General features: G+C 50.7%; 1 protein-coding gene across 1 annotated transcript; it reads right to left on the bottom strand.

The window, feature by feature from the left end:
- Positions 1–10,092: 10,092 nt before the first annotated feature.
- LOC140896639 (mast cell protease 1A-like) lies at positions 10,093–14,869 on the bottom strand. The gene is made up of 6 exons (XM_073308564.1): positions 14,812–14,869; positions 11,917–12,064; positions 11,231–11,366; positions 10,888–11,060; positions 10,582–10,681; positions 10,093–10,242 (listed from the first exon to the last, which is right to left on the bottom strand). The coding sequence occupies exons 1-6, from the start codon at positions 14,867–14,869 to the stop codon at positions 10,093–10,095; spliced, it is 765 nt and encodes a 254-aa protein (XP_073164665.1).
- Between the last annotated feature and the right edge of the window lie 5,163 nt (positions 14,870–20,032).

Genomic DNA, 20,032 nt, shown 5'->3' with positions numbered 1-20,032 from the left:
TATTCTTATCACTTGGCTAGTGATAGAGGTATAAAAGAAAGAATCAAAACCACTGTCTGCCAGTGTAAGGGCCTTCTCTTACTGTGACAGTCTGAGGCCCTGTGCTTAGGCTCAGGCCTTTGGCTAGGCAGCAGAGGCAGCCATAAACTGGGAAGCGAACGGTCACATCCTCGCATTCCAAACTAGTCACATTGAAATAAGGTGCTATTGGGCTGTTAGGCACTATCAGGACAGGATTGTATTCCTATCACCTCCAGAGAAAGGGAAGTGCCTAGAAAATGTGAAAGGCTGGCAAGAACTCACTTATCAATAGCTGGGATGTGAAATCCTCACTTCTGTATTGTTTTGTCATTATAGTTCCCACTTTGCTGTTGTTTGTCTGTATAATCTCTGTCTGGTTCTGTGATTGTTCCTGTCTGCTGTATAATTAATTTTGCTGGGTGTAAACTAATTGAGGTGGTGGGATATAATTGGTTACATAATCATGTTACAATATGTTAGGATTGGTTAGTTAAATTTCAGGAAAATGATTGGTTAAGGTATAGCTAAGCAGAACTCAAGTTTTACTATATAATCTGTAGTCAATGAGGAAGTGGGTGGGCGTGTGAGATGGGAACAGGGAATGGGGGTAAGAAAATTGGAATCATGTTATGCTAAAGGGGGAGATGGGAACAGGGAATGGGGGTAAGGAAGTTGGAATCATGTTTGGCTAAGGGCAGGAATGGGAACAGGGACACAGGTGTAAGGCTTTGTGGTGTCAGAGCTGGGAAGGAGGATACTAAGGAAGGAAACTGGAATCATGCTTGCTGGAAGTTCACCCCAATAAACATCGAATTGTTTGCACCTCTGGACTTCGGGTATTGTTGCTCTCTGTTCATGCGAGAAGGACCAGGGAAGTAAGTGGGTGAAGGAATAAGCCCCCTAACATCTGGTGAAGGAATAAGCCCCCTAACACCTGGGGTGGTTGAAAACATCAGCGCGTAGCTAGTGCACAGCTCCTTGATCTGCTGTCGTTGCATACGCCCAAGGGTCATGGAGAGGTTCACTTCTTCCACACCACCAGCATTTTTCCCTTTGTAGTAGACACCTTCAGGCCACTCAGGGTCGTCTCCTCCCTGGGCTGGTAAACTGACATACCTTTAATTCTCTGGAATAAAAGGGATTTAGGGAATTAATATGGTACACCTTAGGCTTTTGGTTGGAGGTGGGGAATGCTATGAGATAATTAACAGCTCCCAGGCGCTCCTGGACGGTGAATGGCCCTTCCCACGATGCTTCCATTTTATGGGCCTGGAGCACCTTTAAAACCATGGCCTGGTCTCCTACTTTGAAGGAACGCTCTCTGGCATGTTTATCATACCAGCCTTTTTGCTCTTTTTGAGCATCCTGCAAGTTTTCTTTAGCAAGGGCTGCAGAGGTTTGGAGGGTGTTTGGTAGGTTGGTTACAAAGTCCAGAATCTTAGTTCCTGGAGAAGGTGTAAATCCCTCCCATTGCTGCTTCACCAACTGTAATGGCCCCTTAACCTCACAGCCATATACAAGATCAAATGGGGAAAACCCTAAACTGGGATGTGGTACAGCTCTGTAGGCGAAGAGCAACTGCTGCAACACTAGGTCCCAATCATTGGAGTGCTCATTTACGAATTTACGTATCATAGTCCTCAAAGTTCCATTAAACTTCTCCACCAGGCCATTTGTTTGATGGTGGTAAGGAGTGGCAACCAAGTGATTTACCCCATGAGCTTCCCAGAGGTTTTCCCATAGTTCCTGCCAGGAAATTAGTCCCTGCATCTGTGAGGATGTCGGAGGGCCAACCTACCCTGGCAAAAATGTCTGCTAGTGCCTGGCACACACTTTTAGCCCTGGTGTTGCTTAGAGCTACTGCTTCCGGCCATCAGGTGGCAAAATCCATGAAAGTCAGGATGTACTGCTTTCCTCTGGGTGTCTTTTTCAGAAAAGAACCCAGAATATTCACAGCTACTCGCTGAAATGGAACTTCAATGATGGGGAGTGACTGGAGAGGGGCTTTGACCTGGTCTTGGGGTTTTCCCACTCTTTGGCATACTTCACAAGACCGGACATAGGTAGAAACATCCTTGCCCATTCCCTCCCAGTGGAATGACCCCCCCAAATGGTCTTTGGTCCTGTTCACCCCAGCATGGCCACTAGGGTGATCATGGGCTAAGCTCAAGAGCTTGGCCCGCTATTTAGTTGGAACTACCAACTGTCTCTGAGGATGCCAGTCTTCCTCGTGTCCACCAGAAAGAGTTTCCTTCTATAAAAGTCCTCTTTCTACAACAAACCTGGATCGATTAGAAGAGCTGAGAGGCGGTGGGTTGCTCCATGCAACCGTCCAAGCTCTCTGGAGGCTTTCATCTGCTTCCTGTTCTGTCTGGAACTGTTCCCTTGATGCTGGAGACATCAGTTCCTCATTGGATTGTGGACCTATGCTTGGTCCCTCTGGAAGCGATATAGGGGATGGGTCTGTTTCCATTGACTGTGAACCGCTCTCCACTGGGACACTATGTTGGGGTTCAGGCTCTGGCTGAGCCTCTTGTGTAGGGTTACGGGCTGCTGCTGGTTCAGGTTCGGTGGGGCCCTCTGGTGTTGAGGTTGCAAGTGCTTGATTCAGTGCTAGCAATGGGTCTGGTGCTGGTTGTTCCGCTGGTTCCGGTTCTGGGACTGGTTCCATCTGGGTCTCGGGGACTGGATCCACTACTTCTGTTGCAGACATTGGCCTGGGGTCCGGGTCCATCACCTCTGACCGGGACCTGATAGAAGTTTCCGGAACAGAGCTAGGCCTCACAGCTTGTTTAGCCTGGTTGCGGGTGACCGTTCCCACCCTTTTGGCCCGCTTCACATGATTGGCCAAGTCTTCCCCCAACAGCATGGGGATGGGATAATCATCATAGACTAAAGTGCAAAAGTCCACATTCCTGACCAGCCCTGGTACTGAACAGGCAAAAAGGCTGTAGGCAAATCGAAAGAGTTGGACTTGAAGGGTTGAATCGTCACTGGGATCTCTGGGTTGATTAAATTGGGGTCCACTAAGGAAGCATGGATAGCTGACACTTGTGCTCCGGTGTCCCTCCACGTGGTGACCTTCTTCCCTCCCACACTCACAGTTTCCCTCCACTCCAAGGGTATCTGGGAGGTATCTGGGCCTGCGGACCTCTGTTGTCATTCTGGTGCAATGAACTGTACTCTGTTGGGGTTCTTGGGGCAGTTGGCCTTTACATGCCCCAGCTCATTACATTTAAAACATCGTCCAGCTGACGGGTCACTGGGGCGAGGTGAGTTGCTGGAGAACGGGGTGGTGGGACGATAAGGGGTCTGGAAGGTTCTTTGGGAGGTAGGTGGGGCCTTGGGCGGCTCCCGGTAATAGGGTGTGGTCTGGGGTTGTCCCTTCTGGTCTCCACTCCAACTGCGACCAGTTTTCTTCTTCTCTGCCACCTCCACCCATCTGGCTCCAATCTCTCCTGCCTCGATTACAGTTTTGGGCTTCCCATCTAGGATGTATCTTTCTATTTCCTCAGGAACACCCTCTAAGAATTGTTCCATTTGCATTAGGAAGGGCAAATTTACTGGAGATTCAACACTTGCTCCTGATATCCAGGCATCCCAATGTTTCACAATGTGGTGGGCATATCAGGTAAATGACACGTCTGGTTTCCACCTTAGGGCTCTGAACCTCCGACGAGAATGCTCGGGTGTTATCCCCATTCTGACTCTCGCCTTGGATTTAAACAGTTCATACTTGTTCATGGGTTCTCTAGGCATTTCAGCTGCCACCTCAGCTAAGGGTCCACTGAGCTCTGGCCTCAGCTCTACATTTATTAGTCTGTAGAGATGCTGTACCCAAGGCAGGCCCTTTCGAAGTTTTCTAAGAAGGCCTCCGTATCATCGCCTGCCTTGTAGGTGGGGAATTTTCTGGGATGGGAAGTGGTACCTGTAGAAGGATTGCTAGGGTTTGTTGGTATATTCTGCTGAGCCTTTACCTTCTCCATCTCCAGTTCATGCTTCCTCTCGTTTTCCTTCTCCTCCTCCACATGCTTCCTTGCCTCCATTTCCCTCCTGTGGGCAGCCTCCTGTACCTCCTTCTCCAGCCGCATGAGCTCTATCTGTCTTTCATATGCCTTTTGTTTTTCCTCAGCCTGAAATCTGGCTAATTCCAGCTTTTGTTGTGCTGTGGATTCCGTCATCCTAACTTCTCTGTTTTAACTAACTTTACACCCAAGGTTTAGAAATAAACAAACAAAACTTGGCTGTAAAATTTTGCTGTGCTGGAATAGGATACCTATTCTTTGATAGTGATTGTCAGCCTACAGAAAAAGACAATTTCCTTTGTCTCTGCTCTGGCCCCAAATCAAAGCAAAAAACCTCCAACTACTTGGAAACCTGCTTACCAGCAGCCCAAAGGAAAAAAATTCGTTTTCAAACCTGTGCTTCTTGTAAAAAAAAAATCAAAATCCTAAATAAAAAAAATAACAAAAACTGCCACTTTTGTCTCCAGGCAAATGGGTAGAACACCCCCCGCCCCCCCTATTTACTTTTAGGGGGAAAAAAAACTCAGGTTTGTGAAGACTGTGAATTTCCCTGCAGGATATTAACTACTCTGCCTCCAGGCAAAGAAAACCTGCAATTTACAAAGGTAATTCCCTTTTGTCTCTGCTCTGGCCCAAAGCAGAGAAAAAACTAGCTGCTTTCAGTTGGACCTCCTTTCCAACAGCCCCAAAGGAAAAAAAAATACTTCCTTTTTAAAATCTGTTTTTCTGGTTTAAAAAAATCTCAAATTGATCTCAAAAGGATTTCAGGTTAATCCCACCACTCTGCCACCATGTCAAGGTTCCTTCCCCACTCTGAACTCTAGGGTACAGATATGGGGACCTGCATAAAAACCTCCAAGGTTACTTTTACCCGCTTAGGTTAAAACTTCCCCAAGGTACAAATTAATTTTACCCTTTGCCTTTGGATTTCCACTGCCACCGCCAAACTTTATCTGGGTTTACTGGGAAACGTAGTTTGGACACGTCTTTCTCCCAAAATCCTCCCAACCCTTGCACCCCACTTCCTGGGGAAGGTTTGGTAAAAATCCTCAGCAATTTTCATAGGTGACCACAGACCCAAACCCTTGGATCTGAGAACAATGAAAAAGCATTCAGTTTTCTTACAAGAAGACTTTTAATAGAAGTAAAGGAATCACCTCTGTAAAATCAGGAGGGTAGATACCTTACAGGGTAATTAGATTCAAAACATAGAGAATCCCTCTAGGCAAAACCTTAAATTACAAAAAAGACACACAGACAGGAATAGTCATTCTATTCAGCACACTTCTTTTCTCAGCCATTTAAAGAAATCATAATCTAACACATACCTAGCTAGATTACTTACTAAAAGTTCTAAGACTCCATTTCTGTTCTGTCCCCGGCAAAAGCAGCATACAGACAGACACAGACCCTTTGTTTCTCTCCCTCCTCCCAGCTTTTGAAAGTAACTTGTTCCTCATTGGTCATTTTGGTCAGGTGCCAGCGAGGTTACCTTTAGCTTCTTAACCCTTTACAGGTGAGAGGATTTTTCCTCTGGCCAGGAGGGATTTTAAAGGGGTTTACCCTTCCCTTTATATTTATGAAACCAGTCATGGTCACACAAGGGCCAAATCCAGAGATGACTCCACCTCCTTGCTGAATATCCCCTGGTTTATGCACCCAAGGACGGTATCTGCCTGCTTAGCTCCAGAATTGCTCTGAAACCTCTTGTTTGGATGGGTTCCACCATGCTCCCTTTCAGAGCCCCTGCTCTCCAGGTCACAGCTCCCGTCCTGCCAGTGTGAACAACATCCCTTGTCCCTCAATGTTTGACCTTGCATTTGGATGGATTCACATGCAGTTCTAATTGAACCCAACTCACCAGGTGACCCAGGTAGCTCTGTAGCTTGGAGATGTCCTCCACCCACCAAAGTTTGTGTTCTCTGCAGACTTAGCCAGCAACAATTTTACATGAACTTCCAGATCATTGATACAGATACTGAATAACCTGAGGCCCAGAACAGAGCTTTGTGGGACCCACCAGCAACACACATGTGGATGCTGATTCCCCTTTGAAGATCACACTTTGAGGAAAATCAGTTAGCCCGTTTTGGAGCCATATTCTTAATTTGAATGTTTTGTGGTATTTGGGCAAACTCCCTACAAGAATCCATATATATATCAGATCAGCACAGTCACCTTAATGCAGCAGACTTTTAATGTTGCTCAGAAATGAGAAAATGGTCATTGAACATGGACTGTTCTCCACAAACCCCTTTTGACTGGCATTAACTCTGTTTCCTGTTTTAGTATCAGCCTTTTGGTAGATCCAATCTCAGCCATTCCATTATTTGGCTCTGGATCCCTCTCTTGAAATTGGTATATCTGATGGATGAGGTGTGGGATATGTCCACCCAGATATCAGTGTCACGATCTAGAACCATTCCAGAACCTCTCTAGATCCGTTCAAATTCAATACAGATAGGACTATAATACGGTTTAAAAGAGAACTTGATACATTCATGGAGCTTAAGTCCATTAATGGCTTTTAGCCAGGATGGGTAAGGAATGGTGTCCCTAGCCTCTGTTTGTCAGAGGGTGGAGATGAATGGCAGGAGAGAGATCACTTGAACATTACCTGTTAGGTTCACTCCTTCTGGGGCACCTGGCATTGGCCACTGTCGGCAGACAGGATACTGGGCTGGATGGACCTTTGGTCTGATCCAGTATGGCCATTCTTATGCTCTTAGATGCATGAATACCCAATTAACTCCATTTAAATTCATGCTAGATTCATTTCAGCTGATGCTGTTCCATTTTAGATCTATCCATACCTACATAGCCACCTGTAGATCCCTTCTAGATTGATGCACATCCCTCTACATCCATTTTAGATCCATCTAGACCCCCATACATCCATTCTAGATCCATCTCCCCACCCTACCAGTACCAGACCCACCCGCTGTCTGTACCCTGCTGGTAGCTACAGTCGGGATCACCGACCTGACTCGGGGCCAGCAGGGGGGTTGGCTGGGAGCATCCATGTCCGGTCCCTGAAAAGGTGGGATGCAAGAATGACTAAACCAGTGATGCTCCTGGTTCTCTGTGTGTGAATCCCTGTAGGGGGAGAGCACCTCCCCTGACAGGCCAGGGACCCCATGGACAGGGGATGGGGCTGAGCCCCCTTGGGGTTGATAAACTCAATGGGAGTGTCACTTTGGGTGTCACATACATGTTCCGTTTTAGGCCCAGGAGGCCTGACAGGGGTGCTCCGAAAAAGCGAGGCTCAAACGTGGCAAAGCGGCGAATTCGTGGCTTTACTGAAGGTAAGTGACACACCTGCAACGGGGACTCCAAGTGTTGCTGTCACGGAGGCAGAGAGCCCAGCGCACCGGAGCAATGCCTGGGACGAAGTCCAACGAAGGGCCGGATAGCAGGCATTAATATACATTTAACATTATTAGCTCATGTATAATTACTAAGGGATTGTGCTTCTTTACTGGCAAGGGGCCACACGAGGCAGTCGAGGCCAGTTGTGGGCAGTTTCGACCGGTTCCTCATGTCCGCCACTGACCGATAGTAACCGTCTGCACGAGGAAGCGTTCCTCCCTAGCTAGGCCGTCACAGAGACTTCCGCAGTCCCTTACAATACACAATGTCTGGGGTGGGGCGCTAGTATCAGGGTGATCAGAGCCACCGGCCTCCATCTCACACACAGGGGACAGGGGTGTGTTTTCTCACCCAGCACCGACACCGATCAGTGTTACCCACAGCCCACGGAAACAGGCGAGCTGGGGAAGGGCAGAACTTGCTGCTTGGAACAGTGACAGCAGCACAGAGATGCCCTAGAGGGGAGGCCCCACGGCTCATTCTGTACCCCCTGAACCAGCCAGTCTCCTGCCATGAGGCCGTATCACAGCTAGCCCCCACCACCAGAGGGGAAAGGCCTCAAGTCCATTCCCCACTCCCCTGAGCCAGCCTGTCCCCCATCCCAGGGCCGGTATCAGTCTCACCAATGCTGCATGGAGAGGCAAAATCCCTTCCCTGCTCCTATGCCTCTGTTTTTACAGCCCAGGCTCTGGCCAGTTTTGCCCCAGTGGTGCATGGGGAGTTCATGGTGTTGCTTGTTCACTGTAAGCGCCCCTAGATCCTTTGTTGAGCCCCAGTTCTCCAGGACACAGTCCCAGATCTGGGGAGGTGTCCACTTCCCTGGGGCTGAGATGGAGAATGCTGCATCTGCTGGATTCTCACCGCTGGGGTGTGACTGGGCCCAGCTCACTAAGTGCCCCAGCTTGCTCTCTGCACCTGCCCTGGCTTTGTCAGCATTTACCACACTGCTCAGTGCTGTGACATCTACAGATCTGGTGGCAGCTTGAGCTGGGATCCTGGGGTGACTCTGGTTTCTGGCGTCCAACCTGAGCAGGTCCAGGACTGTCAGATGACCAGGGCTGCATTGTGTTGGGTGCTGTACACTGTTTATTAGGTGTATTATGGTAGCGCCTAGAAGACCCAGTCAGGGCAAATAATCCCATTGCCACTGTAGGTGACTTGTTAGGTGTATTGCAGTAAAACCTAGGTGGACTCTGAGCTATGGCCTAGGACCCCAGTGTGCCAGGTGCTGTACAAACACAAAACACAGTGATGGCCCCTGTCCCCAGTTGCTCACAGTCTAGGTATAGGACAGGAGAAAACAAGTGGCTACAGACAGGCTGACGGGGAAGAACCAGGGGAACAATGAGATGACACTAATAGGCATTGGCAGATGGTGCCGTATCCCAGTCTGAGACGTCTCTTCCCAGAGCATCAGAGCTGGTCCATGGATCCCTGCTGCACTGGGCTAGGTTTGTGATGCATTTTCTTTGCAGGGGAGCTGTTGCAAACAGCAATGGAGTTTGCCTCCTGCCTGAATAGCCCTTGATTAGAGCCAGTCAGGCTGGGAGGACACACAGAGTCTCTTTGGGATCAGGCCTTGACATCTGGGCTGAGATGCCTGATAGCGGGACTGGCCTGCCAGCTGTTTGTGACCCCTCTGTCCCCAGACAGGTGTAGAGTGGAAGGGGAATGACGTACACGGGAAACTAAGAATACCTTGGTACTGATTTCTCCTCCAGTGGGCCTAAAGTGCACTCCTGTTGGCAGGGAGTTGGCCTAGGTGTCAGTGGTGGGATACCAGAGTAAATATCAGTCACACAGTGATTTGCTTTTTCACTGGTGATTTTCCTTGTCTTTCTAGCAGATCCGGCATGAATTACTCAAACCCAGGGGGTGAATTCACCACCAGGCCCAAAACCCTGGTTACACCTGCTAGGTACAATTTAGCTGGGAGTCCGAGGCTGGGGGGCATTCATTCAGTTCCCAGGAAGGCACCAATTCATTGTTTTGCAACTTCATTTTTACTCATTGCTGGCTAAGAAGCAGCGAGCGAAATGCACCAGGCCGCGTGGATGGGCAGGGCAGCGGAGGTTAGGGGGAGGTGCTCAGAGCTGTCATTTCAGCTGAAATCAGTTAGGTGCATAATTTCCCAATTTCCCTTCCCATGAACAAACTCCCACTCTCCTTGTCGGTGCTGGGAACAGGTGTCTTTGGAATGGGCGGTGGCTACCCCGGGGGAAATAACATGTGGAAAAGGCCCAGTGAGGATAGGGCAGGCTGCAGTTTTAACAGAAGTTAGCAGGTCAGGTAATGATGAGGATCTCCCATAAACGGTCACTCAACTGGCTGACATGGGGGAGGGCTACAAACTGCCGGGTCTGCCCCAGGGTTTGGATCGTGTCCGTTACCCCGGGGTAAATAAACCAGCTGGTTCCCTAGCAAAGACGCAGCCTAAGGGCCTGGGTTGGGATTGCCAAGGGAGTTGTGGGAGTTTGAATTGAACATGGCTCCTAACTCCCCGAGGCTCCCTGCCTTGATGCTCATGGGTGGGGCACTGCCTGAGAGGAGCGGTGTCTGGGGTGGGGGAGATCAGCCTGGGGGACTCAGCCCCTCTGCAAAGCAGGCCCTGCATCTGGGCCAATGCAAAGGGCAGAAGCGGCGCAGATCCAGCCCATGTAGCGATTCCCAGCACGGCTCAGGGCTGCAGCCTCCTCATTGTGGCCTGTATCCAGGGGATGAAGGTGGAGACTCTTGTGTAGACCCTTGGGGGGCTACCACTTATAGGCCCCCAAGAGACAATGCCCTGGGCTGTTTTCCCACACACCAGGGGGCCCCCAGAGTCACCCTGCGAAACAAAACAAGCCACAGATGGTGAAAAGCTCAGTGAGTCATTTCCCACTGCTCTTTAAACACTGGTGGACACTTTAGTGACACCCCCCCTGCTACCCAGATGGTCTCTGCTTGGGCCCCCCCACAGCCCAGCCTGTCTCAACAAACCCCCAACTCCTCCCAGTCAGTCTCTGTCCCCCGCCACCCCCCGAGAGAAGACCAGATATTTTCCCATTGCTTCGTACAGCACTTAGCGCAGCAGGGCCTGATCTCTGATCTTAGCTTGTGGGCCCAGCTGCAACAGCAGGAGCCTCGTTAATAATAAGGATTTATCAAGGACGCTTGGGAGTTTCACCTTAAAAGAGGCTTTACTCTCCTTTGGGTCCCCCCCACACATCATCGTGTAGCTGTTATATTTAGAATATGGCCCACCAGGATACTTCAGACACGTTAGGGGAGGGATAGCTCAGGGGGGAGGGATAGCTCAGTGGTTTGAGCATTGGCCTGCTAAACCCAGGGTTGTGAGTTCAATCCTTGAGGGGGCCATTTAGGGATCTGGGGCAAAAATTGGGGATTGGTCCTGCTTTGAGCAGGGGTTGGACTAGATGACCTCCTGAGGTCCCTTCCAACCTTGATATTCTATGATTCTATAAACGTCTGATCATCCAGCACCTTCAAATCCACCTCCTGGAGTTTATGGGGGAGCTCCTTGTTCTGTGCACTCGTCTGGCCCCAGCCGGCGACACTGCACACGGTCCCTGGTTGCACTCCCTGATGAGCCAGGGGGAGCGGGATGAGCCTGACCTGTTCATTGAGCTTTGCCTTGTGCTCCAGCTACAAACAAGAGAGGACACAAGCTCCAGGGTCAATCTGAAGGTCAGAGCTGATGATGGGTAGAGAGAGAATCCAAGAAGAGAGAAACTACAGCCAATGTAGATGGGATGAGGGTAGTACCTGCAGCAGTGTGAGGTCACTGCGGGAGGGGTGATGGGGTGGGGTGTTACCTGCAGCAGCATGAGGTCATTATTACGGGTCTCTCTGTTGTATTGCGGATGGGGGATCCGGCGGCGCACGGAGAGTTTCTGTTGGCTCGGTTCCCCTTGGTTAATGTCATGGGCTCCCAGGCACACACTGATCTTGCTGTAAAAGCCAAGAGCAAGACATGGACATTTGGGGCAGGAGTGTACTGAGGTGGGGGGTGGGCACATGTTGGTCTGACATAAGTACTGATCTTGTGGGGACAGGGCAGCATGGGACACTCAGGCACTGATCTCAGACGCCTTCATTCCCCTTGACCCCTGGGTCTCAGCTCCCCTCCAGACGGGGGACCCCTCCCAGCTAGATCCAGACAGGGGTCTATGCCCAGTTGCCCCCACCCCAGAGCCCTGCAGAGCTGTCCTGGGGCTGTGAGCCCCTCCCTGTCCCATCTGGGCAATGGGCCAGACCCCAGCTGGTGCCAATGGCTGTGGCTCCATTGATTTACCCAGAGCTGTATCTGGACCATGGTTTGCAGAGGCTCCTAGAGACACGGCGACGCCCCCTGACCAGGTCATGTCCCTGGGCTCTGCTCTCCCAGCCTGTCACACTAACTGCTCCTTCCCTGCAACCTGTGACAGCACCAGAGCTCCCGGCTCCCCCATCACCCGCTAACCCCGACCTGCCCCGACATCCCCAGCACAGAGGTGCTTACTCTCCATTGCAGTGAGCGGCCGTCAGCACGAAGTTCTCCGCCACCAGGAACCCTCCGCAGCGATAGCTCTTGTCCCCACGTTTTATTTGCAGACAGGCCATGTAGGGTCTAGAGTGGGGCTGGGCTTTCCGGCCTCCGATGATCTCGCCTGTGTGGGGACCAGGTTCATATAAAGAGTCCCACTGTCTCCTTGGGCCGAGCTGGGACCGAGCTCCCCATCCCAAAGGGGAGTCCCCACAGCCTCAAACCACCCCCTGTGGTGCTCTCCCTGGGGGATCCGTGTGCCTGGAACTCTGCCCCATCCTGAGCTCTGCCCCAAACTGGACACCCCATGGGGCCAGAGGATAAAACTAAAGCTCTGACCTCGCGAGGTGGAGAATTGGAGCAAAACGCACCGGGAGTGGGTCAGTAATCGCACTGCCTTGAGGTAACGGCTTTGGGTGTCAACATCAGCCAGAACGCCACTGACAGGTCCCCTGCTGACATTTCACCTTCTCCAGCAACCCCTAGTGACAATCCAGGGCTGGTCCAAAGCTGCCCCTCCAAACTGCTTTTGTACAGAAAATCAGATTGTCTAGACAATGAAAAGTTTTCCAGAAGGCATCTCCTCTCCTCAAACATTTTGGCTTTTCTTTTTTTTTTTTGAAAACTGATTGTTCCCCCCCCCAGTTTTTGACAGTTTTCAGCTGAAAATGTGTGAGTTTTTAGTCACCAAAACAATTTTAATTTTGGTCACACTACAGACGAAGATGGAGTGGCAAGGTATGAAAGGGAAACATGCTGCCCCCCATCTGTTTAGCCCTGCTGCCTTCGCAGCCCTTCAGCCATTACTGCTTTTGTTTCTCCAAATGTTACCAAGATTGCCAGGATCTATGGCAACGTTATGCAGACCTGGCCAGCAAATTTGAACTAAACACTCATCCTCTGAAAAAGCATTGGGAGAAGGAACCAGGCCAATAATTTTCTGCTAACCAAATGGAAACAAATTGTAGCCCATGCTCCGAACTGCTCCTTGGAGCTACATTTCAGATGAATTCCACAGGAAATCCTATGGAGGATGCATTGGACCCCTCTTCAACTGTTCAATGCACGTGCTGCTAAATCAGCTGTGACACAGAAGGTGCTGACTTCACCCATATGCTCATAGACCAGTAGGCTTTGGGCAGAACTGAAGGGGACAGTGTTTTTTCCCCCCATCAAATAAAATTAAACCTGTAATTTTCAACCTAGTGGGTGTTAACTGGAAGCAGAATAAAACAGAAAGACTTTGGCTAAGCAGAGCACTAACAGCAGTGAAAAGCAAGTACCGCCAAAACGGAAATCCAAAAAACAACCAACAATCAAAGATTAGAGCATAGACATCCTCAGCTTGGCTGCCAAGGGAAAGAGCTATCGACTGTTACAGAGATTCCCAAGAGAAGTTGTTAGAGATATGAGATGCTTTCCTGGAAGTATCTGATCATCCTGTCAAATTCATGGGTCCACCTCACCACCCCGCTTCCCTACCCACTTCCTTCCACTCCCTGTATCTATGCCTCTCATTTGAATTTTGCTTCTAGCCTTTATCTTACTTTAATAATTTTTCTTTAACTAGCAGGATTTTTATAAAGCATATTTTGTTTGTAAATTGTGGAATACAATAAGTGATTGATATTCTAACCATTCATATTATAGATAACTAAATGTTTCAAGCTTAGCAAAGGTGCGGTAGCAAATACTTAATATCTTATGAGGTTTTTATGCATTATTAGAAGTTTATGTATATTTTGCTGTTTGTTTTCTGTCTCTATATATCTTTTGAAAAAATAAAAATAAATTACTAGAAAAACAAATTACTTTGGGCGTTTTCAATGAAAAGTCGAAATTTCCCAGGGAAAAACTTTTCTGACCAACTCTGAACACGTCTCAGCCCACGTGGATGAAGTCAAAGCTAGACAATTGGTGTAAAGACATCAGGGTGGAGGTGACGGGCGGGGGAGAGCTGGTGAAGCTGAAGGACAACGTAGGCAGAAGAACAAATGGGGATAAACTGGGCAGGGATAGATGGAGGTGGAAGTGAGAGGGTCTCTAACCATCAGAGGGATGTAGGACTTAGGAATTGCCAGACTGCATGGTTTGTTTTAACCTTGTGCAAATGCACGTCCTGAGACACTTGTATGGGTTGAAGGCTGGTTCTCTGAGGTTAACTGGCCCCTGGGAAGTTTCCGATGCTTTGGCCAGGTTTAAATCAATATCAGGGCAGCCACAGGCAGAGCTGACCCAGTTGAACTACAGATGTGGTTTAAAATCAGGTTAATTAAAGCCATACAAGTGTGTGTGCAGCTCACATCTGAACGTTTTAACAGACGACTCATGGATGTTAGTTTGACGTCCATATGAAGGAGGCTGTTTTGACAGTCTGGTGCTGTTATTTGCATATGGTGCCACCAACCCAGAGGAGGGCCCCGTTCTGCCGGGTGCTGCGCAGACCCTCAGGGAAAGTCAGTCCCTTCCCTAAAGAACTTCGATTTAAAATGACAGCACAGACATAGGAAGAATGAGCTAGAACCCAGGAGTCCTGGCTGTCACCCCCAAGCTCTACTCTAATCACTAGACCCCACTCCCAAGCAGGGACTAGAATCCAGGCGTCTTGGCTCCCAGTCCCCACTTGAGATACCCCAGTGTCTCTCTCCTGCTCTCAAGCTCTCTGTGTGTCTCTCGGGGGCTTTATCTCAGTACCAGCTCCACCACCCAGACTCCTTCACCCCCACCTCCAAACCCGTCCCTAGCCAGGTCCTGGGAGCCAGCGATCACCCTGGCAGAAGCATCTGACTCTGGGGAGGATCCAGGATTTGCAAACAGCCCAGAGGAGCTCCCGGCTCTACTCCCCATGATCCCTGATGCCCCCGCACTCACCAGCCCCAGCCCAGGGGGGCAGGAGAAAGGCCGCCGGCAGCAGGATCAGGATCAGCATCGTCACCGTCTGGGGAAAGTGACAGTGCTCAAGCCCCAGTCCTGGGGGATTTATAGAGCCAGCAGCAAACCACAGGTCACGTACGCGCCCCCCTCACGGGGAGCTGGGACCACACACAGGCACCCTCAGAAACCTCAGCATCATTCCACTGACACATGGGGGCACGAGGGAGGGAGCTGGGTCTGGAAAATAACCTCTCTCGAGGGGAAGGAGCCTGGGACGGGGCATCTCTCACCTGGTGCTGGGCTCATCTGGAGTTCGCCCGTCTCCTCTGCTCCAGCAGCTCATCTAGTGGGGACTGCAGCCGATGCTGAGTCACCCGCTGGCTTGGCTCAGCTCCCCGCTTCTGCCCCAGCGTGCGTCTCAGAGCAGTAAGAAGGGGATGGGGGCCATGCTGGGACTTCCTGTAGCCCAGCCACCGAGCCCACGGCAGAAATTCTCCCAGAGGATGTGGAGCACATAGTCCACCCATGGTGGACATGGGGGAGCACAGATACCATGGTGATGGGCGATGGGGAAGGCCCTAAACAGGCGGTGCAAATGTCCCCACACAACAGGGGTGACCACTTGGAAATGTGACTCTGGCTGTCCAGACGTTTGAACATCTCACGCGCCTACAATTCTGGGCCCCAGAAAGTGGCTTCAAATTGCCCTGAGGCCCCGGCCCTATTTCTCCATCAAGCTCCAAGCTCTCCTGAAATGCCTTGGTGTATTTCGTAAAGACCCAGCAACAGGAGTCATGGGATCACCTGCGAATTTCGACTTCTCTTGTGGTAAATTGGACATTTTGAGCCCACGAAGCTGCAGAGAAGAGCTTGAAGACATGACCCCTAAAGATATAAAGCCCCCTGGTCTTCTCCTTCACCATCCCACTCCCTCAGGGTGCCCTAATACGACTGAGACAGCACCCACAGAGCATGAGAACCCCCTATTCTCTCTCAGAGGAAGTCCTCTAATCGCCCACAAGCGGCATCTTCATGGACTGTCTAAGGAGGGGGCGGCAGTTCTGCCTGGGCCCAGAAGGGTTGCAGCCCCAGCTGAGTGGGGACAGGAAACCTTAGGGTCAGGTTCCCAGTGCATAGGTGGGTGCGAGGCTGTCCTGGGGCATGTACACCCAGTCACATGACAGGAAGAAAGGACGGGCCCCCAACACCTGCAGACACTCAGCGTCTTGGGCTCTGCACAGCTGGGGCTGTGTCCAGTCTGGTCCGCCCTACGGGATCAATTGACTTGGCCTCTGATACTTGCTGCCGTGGCGTTTTTTTGTGGAGTTGACGTACCCGCAGTGGCAATGGCCTGGAGGATAAAACCCTCCCATCTGCAGCAGGCTGTCAGCCCTGAGGCCTGACTGACAAGCTCAGCATCTGAGCAGGGACATCTCCCTGTCTCCCTGGCAGTGAAAGGTGTGTCCCCACACACGGCCGTGTCACGAACGGAAACAGTTCTCAGAGTCAGATGTTAGGGAGCACAAACGGAGCTCTCTGAGGGCCTGAGTCCAGGACTGGGATGGTGGGTCTGCAGGACGGGATTGAGGGTCACCGGCAGAGATTACCCATGCCTGCCCATAGTGGGGGCACAGAATGAGGGCAGCAGGTTTCAGCAGTGCTATCCAGCATGCTCAGTCCATGTGAGCATGGTCCGTATAAGCTAAACAGCAAATCTGGGGGAGCATTTGTGGTCACATACCACCCCCCCACACCAAACGGCCTCTGGCCTGCACCAGCAAGACTGTTAAATGTCTACATCTTTCTCTGCAAATTGTTATTTCTCCACTCCCCATGGGCTGAGTCATTTCCTTCTTCTCCTGGTTCTTAGAAAACTTTCAAGACCAGCTTTGTTTTCTCGGTGTGATGTTTCATAACTGCCTGGCCCCTGGCTAGCTGGTCTCCAGATAACGGGCAACGGAAGGGAACAAAGCTCAGTTTGTGCGACAGGCTGGGAGAGCGGAGCCTGGGGCTGAGGGGGCATTGCAGTGTCTCTCGGGGCCTCTGCAAACCGTGGTCCAGATCCAACACTGGGTAAATCAGTGGAGCTACGTCCCATTGACACCAGCTGGGCTCTGGCCCACTGTCCCGATCGGGGCGGGGCGGGGGGGGGGGGGCGGGGGCTCACAGCCCAAGGACAGCTCTGCAGCAGAAGCCGGGGAGTTGTCTTTCTCTTACAATCTGTTGGGGGGTGTCAGAGATATTTTGGGTGTCACGTCCACAATGTCTGGGGTGGGGCACTGGTATCAGGGTGCTCAGAGCCACCTGCCTTTATCTCACACGCAGTGGGACGGGGTGTGTTTTCTCACCCTGCATCAATACCAATCAGTGTTACCCACAGCCCATGGAAACAGGCGAGCTGGGGAAGGGCAGAACTTGGTGCTTGGAACAGTGACAGCAGGACAGAGATGCCCTAGAGGGGAAATGGCCCACATCTCATCTCACCCCCTGAACCAGCCAGTCCCCTGCCATGGGGCTGGCTCACAGCAGGCATCCCCTATCGGGCAAAGGTCCCATGTGTATTCCCCACCCCCTGGAGCCAGCCTTTCCCCCATCCCAGGGCCGGTATTAGTCTCACCAATGCTGCATAGAGAGGCAAAATCCCCTCCCTGCTCCTATGCCCCTGGTTTTACAGCCCAGGCTCTGGCCAGTTTTGCCCCTGCGGTGTGTGGGGAGCTCACGGCACTGCTTCTTCACTGTGTACCTTCCTAGATCCTTTGTAGAGCCCCAGTTCTCCAGGACAGAGTTCCAGCTCTGGGGAGGTGGCCAGGTCTCTTGTACCAAGATGGAGGACATTTCATTGGCTGGATTCACCACCCTGGTGTGTGACTGGGCTCAGATCACCAAGCGTCCCAGCTTGATCCCTGTACATGCCCCTGCCTTGTCATACCACTTTGCCCAGTCCTGTGGCACCCACAGAACTGATGGCAGCTTGAGCTCAGACACTGGGGTGATGCCAGTTTTGGGTGTTCAACCTGAGACATTCAGCGTGGCCGGGACTGTCAGAGTAGCAGGGCCCCATTGTGCTGGAGCTGTACTGTATTAATTACATTTATTATGGTGGCCCATAGAAGACCAGGTCATGGCAAAGGATCTCATTGTGCCAGGTGCTGTACATTATTTATTAGGTGTACTACGGTAGCACCTATGTGCCCCAGCCATGGCCCAGGACAGTGAACGGCAGGACAGGCAAACAGAGGGAGTTTGCCTGGGATTTCGCCTGGTGGGAGTTCCCACGGAGTTGTTTGCCTTTCAGGCTTCTGTGTGCAGTAAACACAACATATGGATAGTGAGCAATCAGCTGTTGTGACCTGCACAGGATGTTCCAAGTTTGTCTTATCCCAAAGGATAGAAGCGACTTCATCTGTACGAAATGCAAGCTGGTCTCCATATTGGAAGAGACGGTTAAGGGACTAGAGACCCAAGTATCAACCCTGCGATGCGTCAGAGAGAATGAAGAGTTTCTGCATAGAAGCCGGCGTGTAGTCCTGCAGGCACAGCATGCTGAGGAGTCAGAGAGGGCAGAACGGGGAGGAAAAGTGGCAGGGTGTGACCTCCAGGAGGAGGAGAACTCAGGTACCCCCAGTGCAGACAGAGGTAAGAAACCATTTTCAGGCTCGCTGCCCAGGTACTATGGCGGAGAATGGTTTGGAACAGGTATCTGAGGGAAGGGATTAGGAGACCCCTTGGCCCGGAAGGCATGGGATGCATTGTCCTAGGGATGGGGTTTCCATGACCACCACTCCCAAGAGGAGGAGATGGGTGGTGGTGGTCGGGGACTCGCTCCTAAGGGGGACGGAGTCATCCATCTGCCGTCCAGACCAGGAAACGCGAGAAGTCTGCTGCTTGCCTGGAGCGACAATCCAGGATGTGACGGAGTGTCTGCTGAGACTGATCAAGCCCTCGGACCGCTACCCCTTCCTGCTTCTCCACGTGGGCACCAATGATACTGCCAAGAATTTCCTTGAGCGGGTCACTGCAGGCTACGTGGCTCTGGGAAGAAGGATAAAGGAGTTTGAGGCACAAGTCGTGTTCTCGTCCATCCTCCCCATTGAAGGAAAAGGCCCAGGTAGGGACCATCGAGTTCTGGAGGGAAATGTGTGGTTGCACAGGTGGTGTTGGCTTTGGATTCTTCGACCGTGGGATGTTGGTCCAGGAAGGAGGAGTGCTAGGAAGAGATGGGACCCACCCAATATGTTCCACCTTGTTCTTAGCTGTGACACCCGGAAAACCTTTTCCAGCCCTTGAGAAGAACTCTATGTAAGCTCCAAAACTTGTCTCTCTCACCAATAGAAGTCAGTCCAATAAAAGATATAACCACCTTGTCTTTTTTATTTTTAATGAGATTACAGGTGTGGTTGATACAGATAACAGTATTGGAGTAATATACTGTTAGGTGACTTGATACTACACAGGTTGATGAAAGATCTAGAATGATATAAGATTACCATGATCCATGGTAGGTTTTAACATAGGTTTAACATAGGTTAAAAGCTGTCTTAATTATAGATCTCAGAATGACATTGTAAATGGGAAATCATCAGCAAATGGGTGTTTTTCTTGTGAGGTGAGGGATTGGTACTTGGCCCAATGCAATTTACCATTTTTATCAATGCCCTGGAAGAAAACACAAAAGATCACAGATAACAATTGCAGATGACACAAAGATTGGAGGAGTAATAAATAATGCAGAGGACAGGCACTGATAAGGAGTGATCTGGATTGTTTGGTAAACTGGGCACAAGCAAACTTTATGCATTTTAACATGGCTAAATGTTAATGTGGCAAAGAGTCCTGTGGCACCTTATCGACTAACAGACATGTTGGAGCAGAAGCTTTTGTGGGTCAATCCCCACATCATCGGATTCATGTAGTGGAAATTTCCAGAAGCTGGTAGAAATATGCAAGCAAGAATCAGGCTAGGGATAACGAGGTTAGTTCAATCAGGGAGGATGAGGCCCTCTTCTAGCAGTGGAGGTGTGAACACCAAGGGAGGAGAAACTGCTTTTGTAGCTGGCGAGCCAGTCCCAGTCTGTGTTTAACCCTCAGCTGATGGTGTCCAATTTGCAAGTGAACTGAAGTTCAGCAGTTTCTCGTTGAAGTCTGGTCCTGAAGTTTTTTTGCTGTAGGATGGCTGCCTTGAAATCTACTACTGTGTGCCCAGGGAGGTGGAAGTGTT

Source organism: Lepidochelys kempii, chromosome 13, assembly GCF_965140265.1.
Source record: "Lepidochelys kempii isolate rLepKem1 chromosome 13, rLepKem1.hap2, whole genome shotgun sequence".
NCBI lineage: Eukaryota > Metazoa > Chordata > Testudines > Cheloniidae > Lepidochelys > Lepidochelys kempii.
Note: the sequence above shows the minus strand (reverse complement) of the source record. Positions and strands in the feature narration are given on the sequence as shown.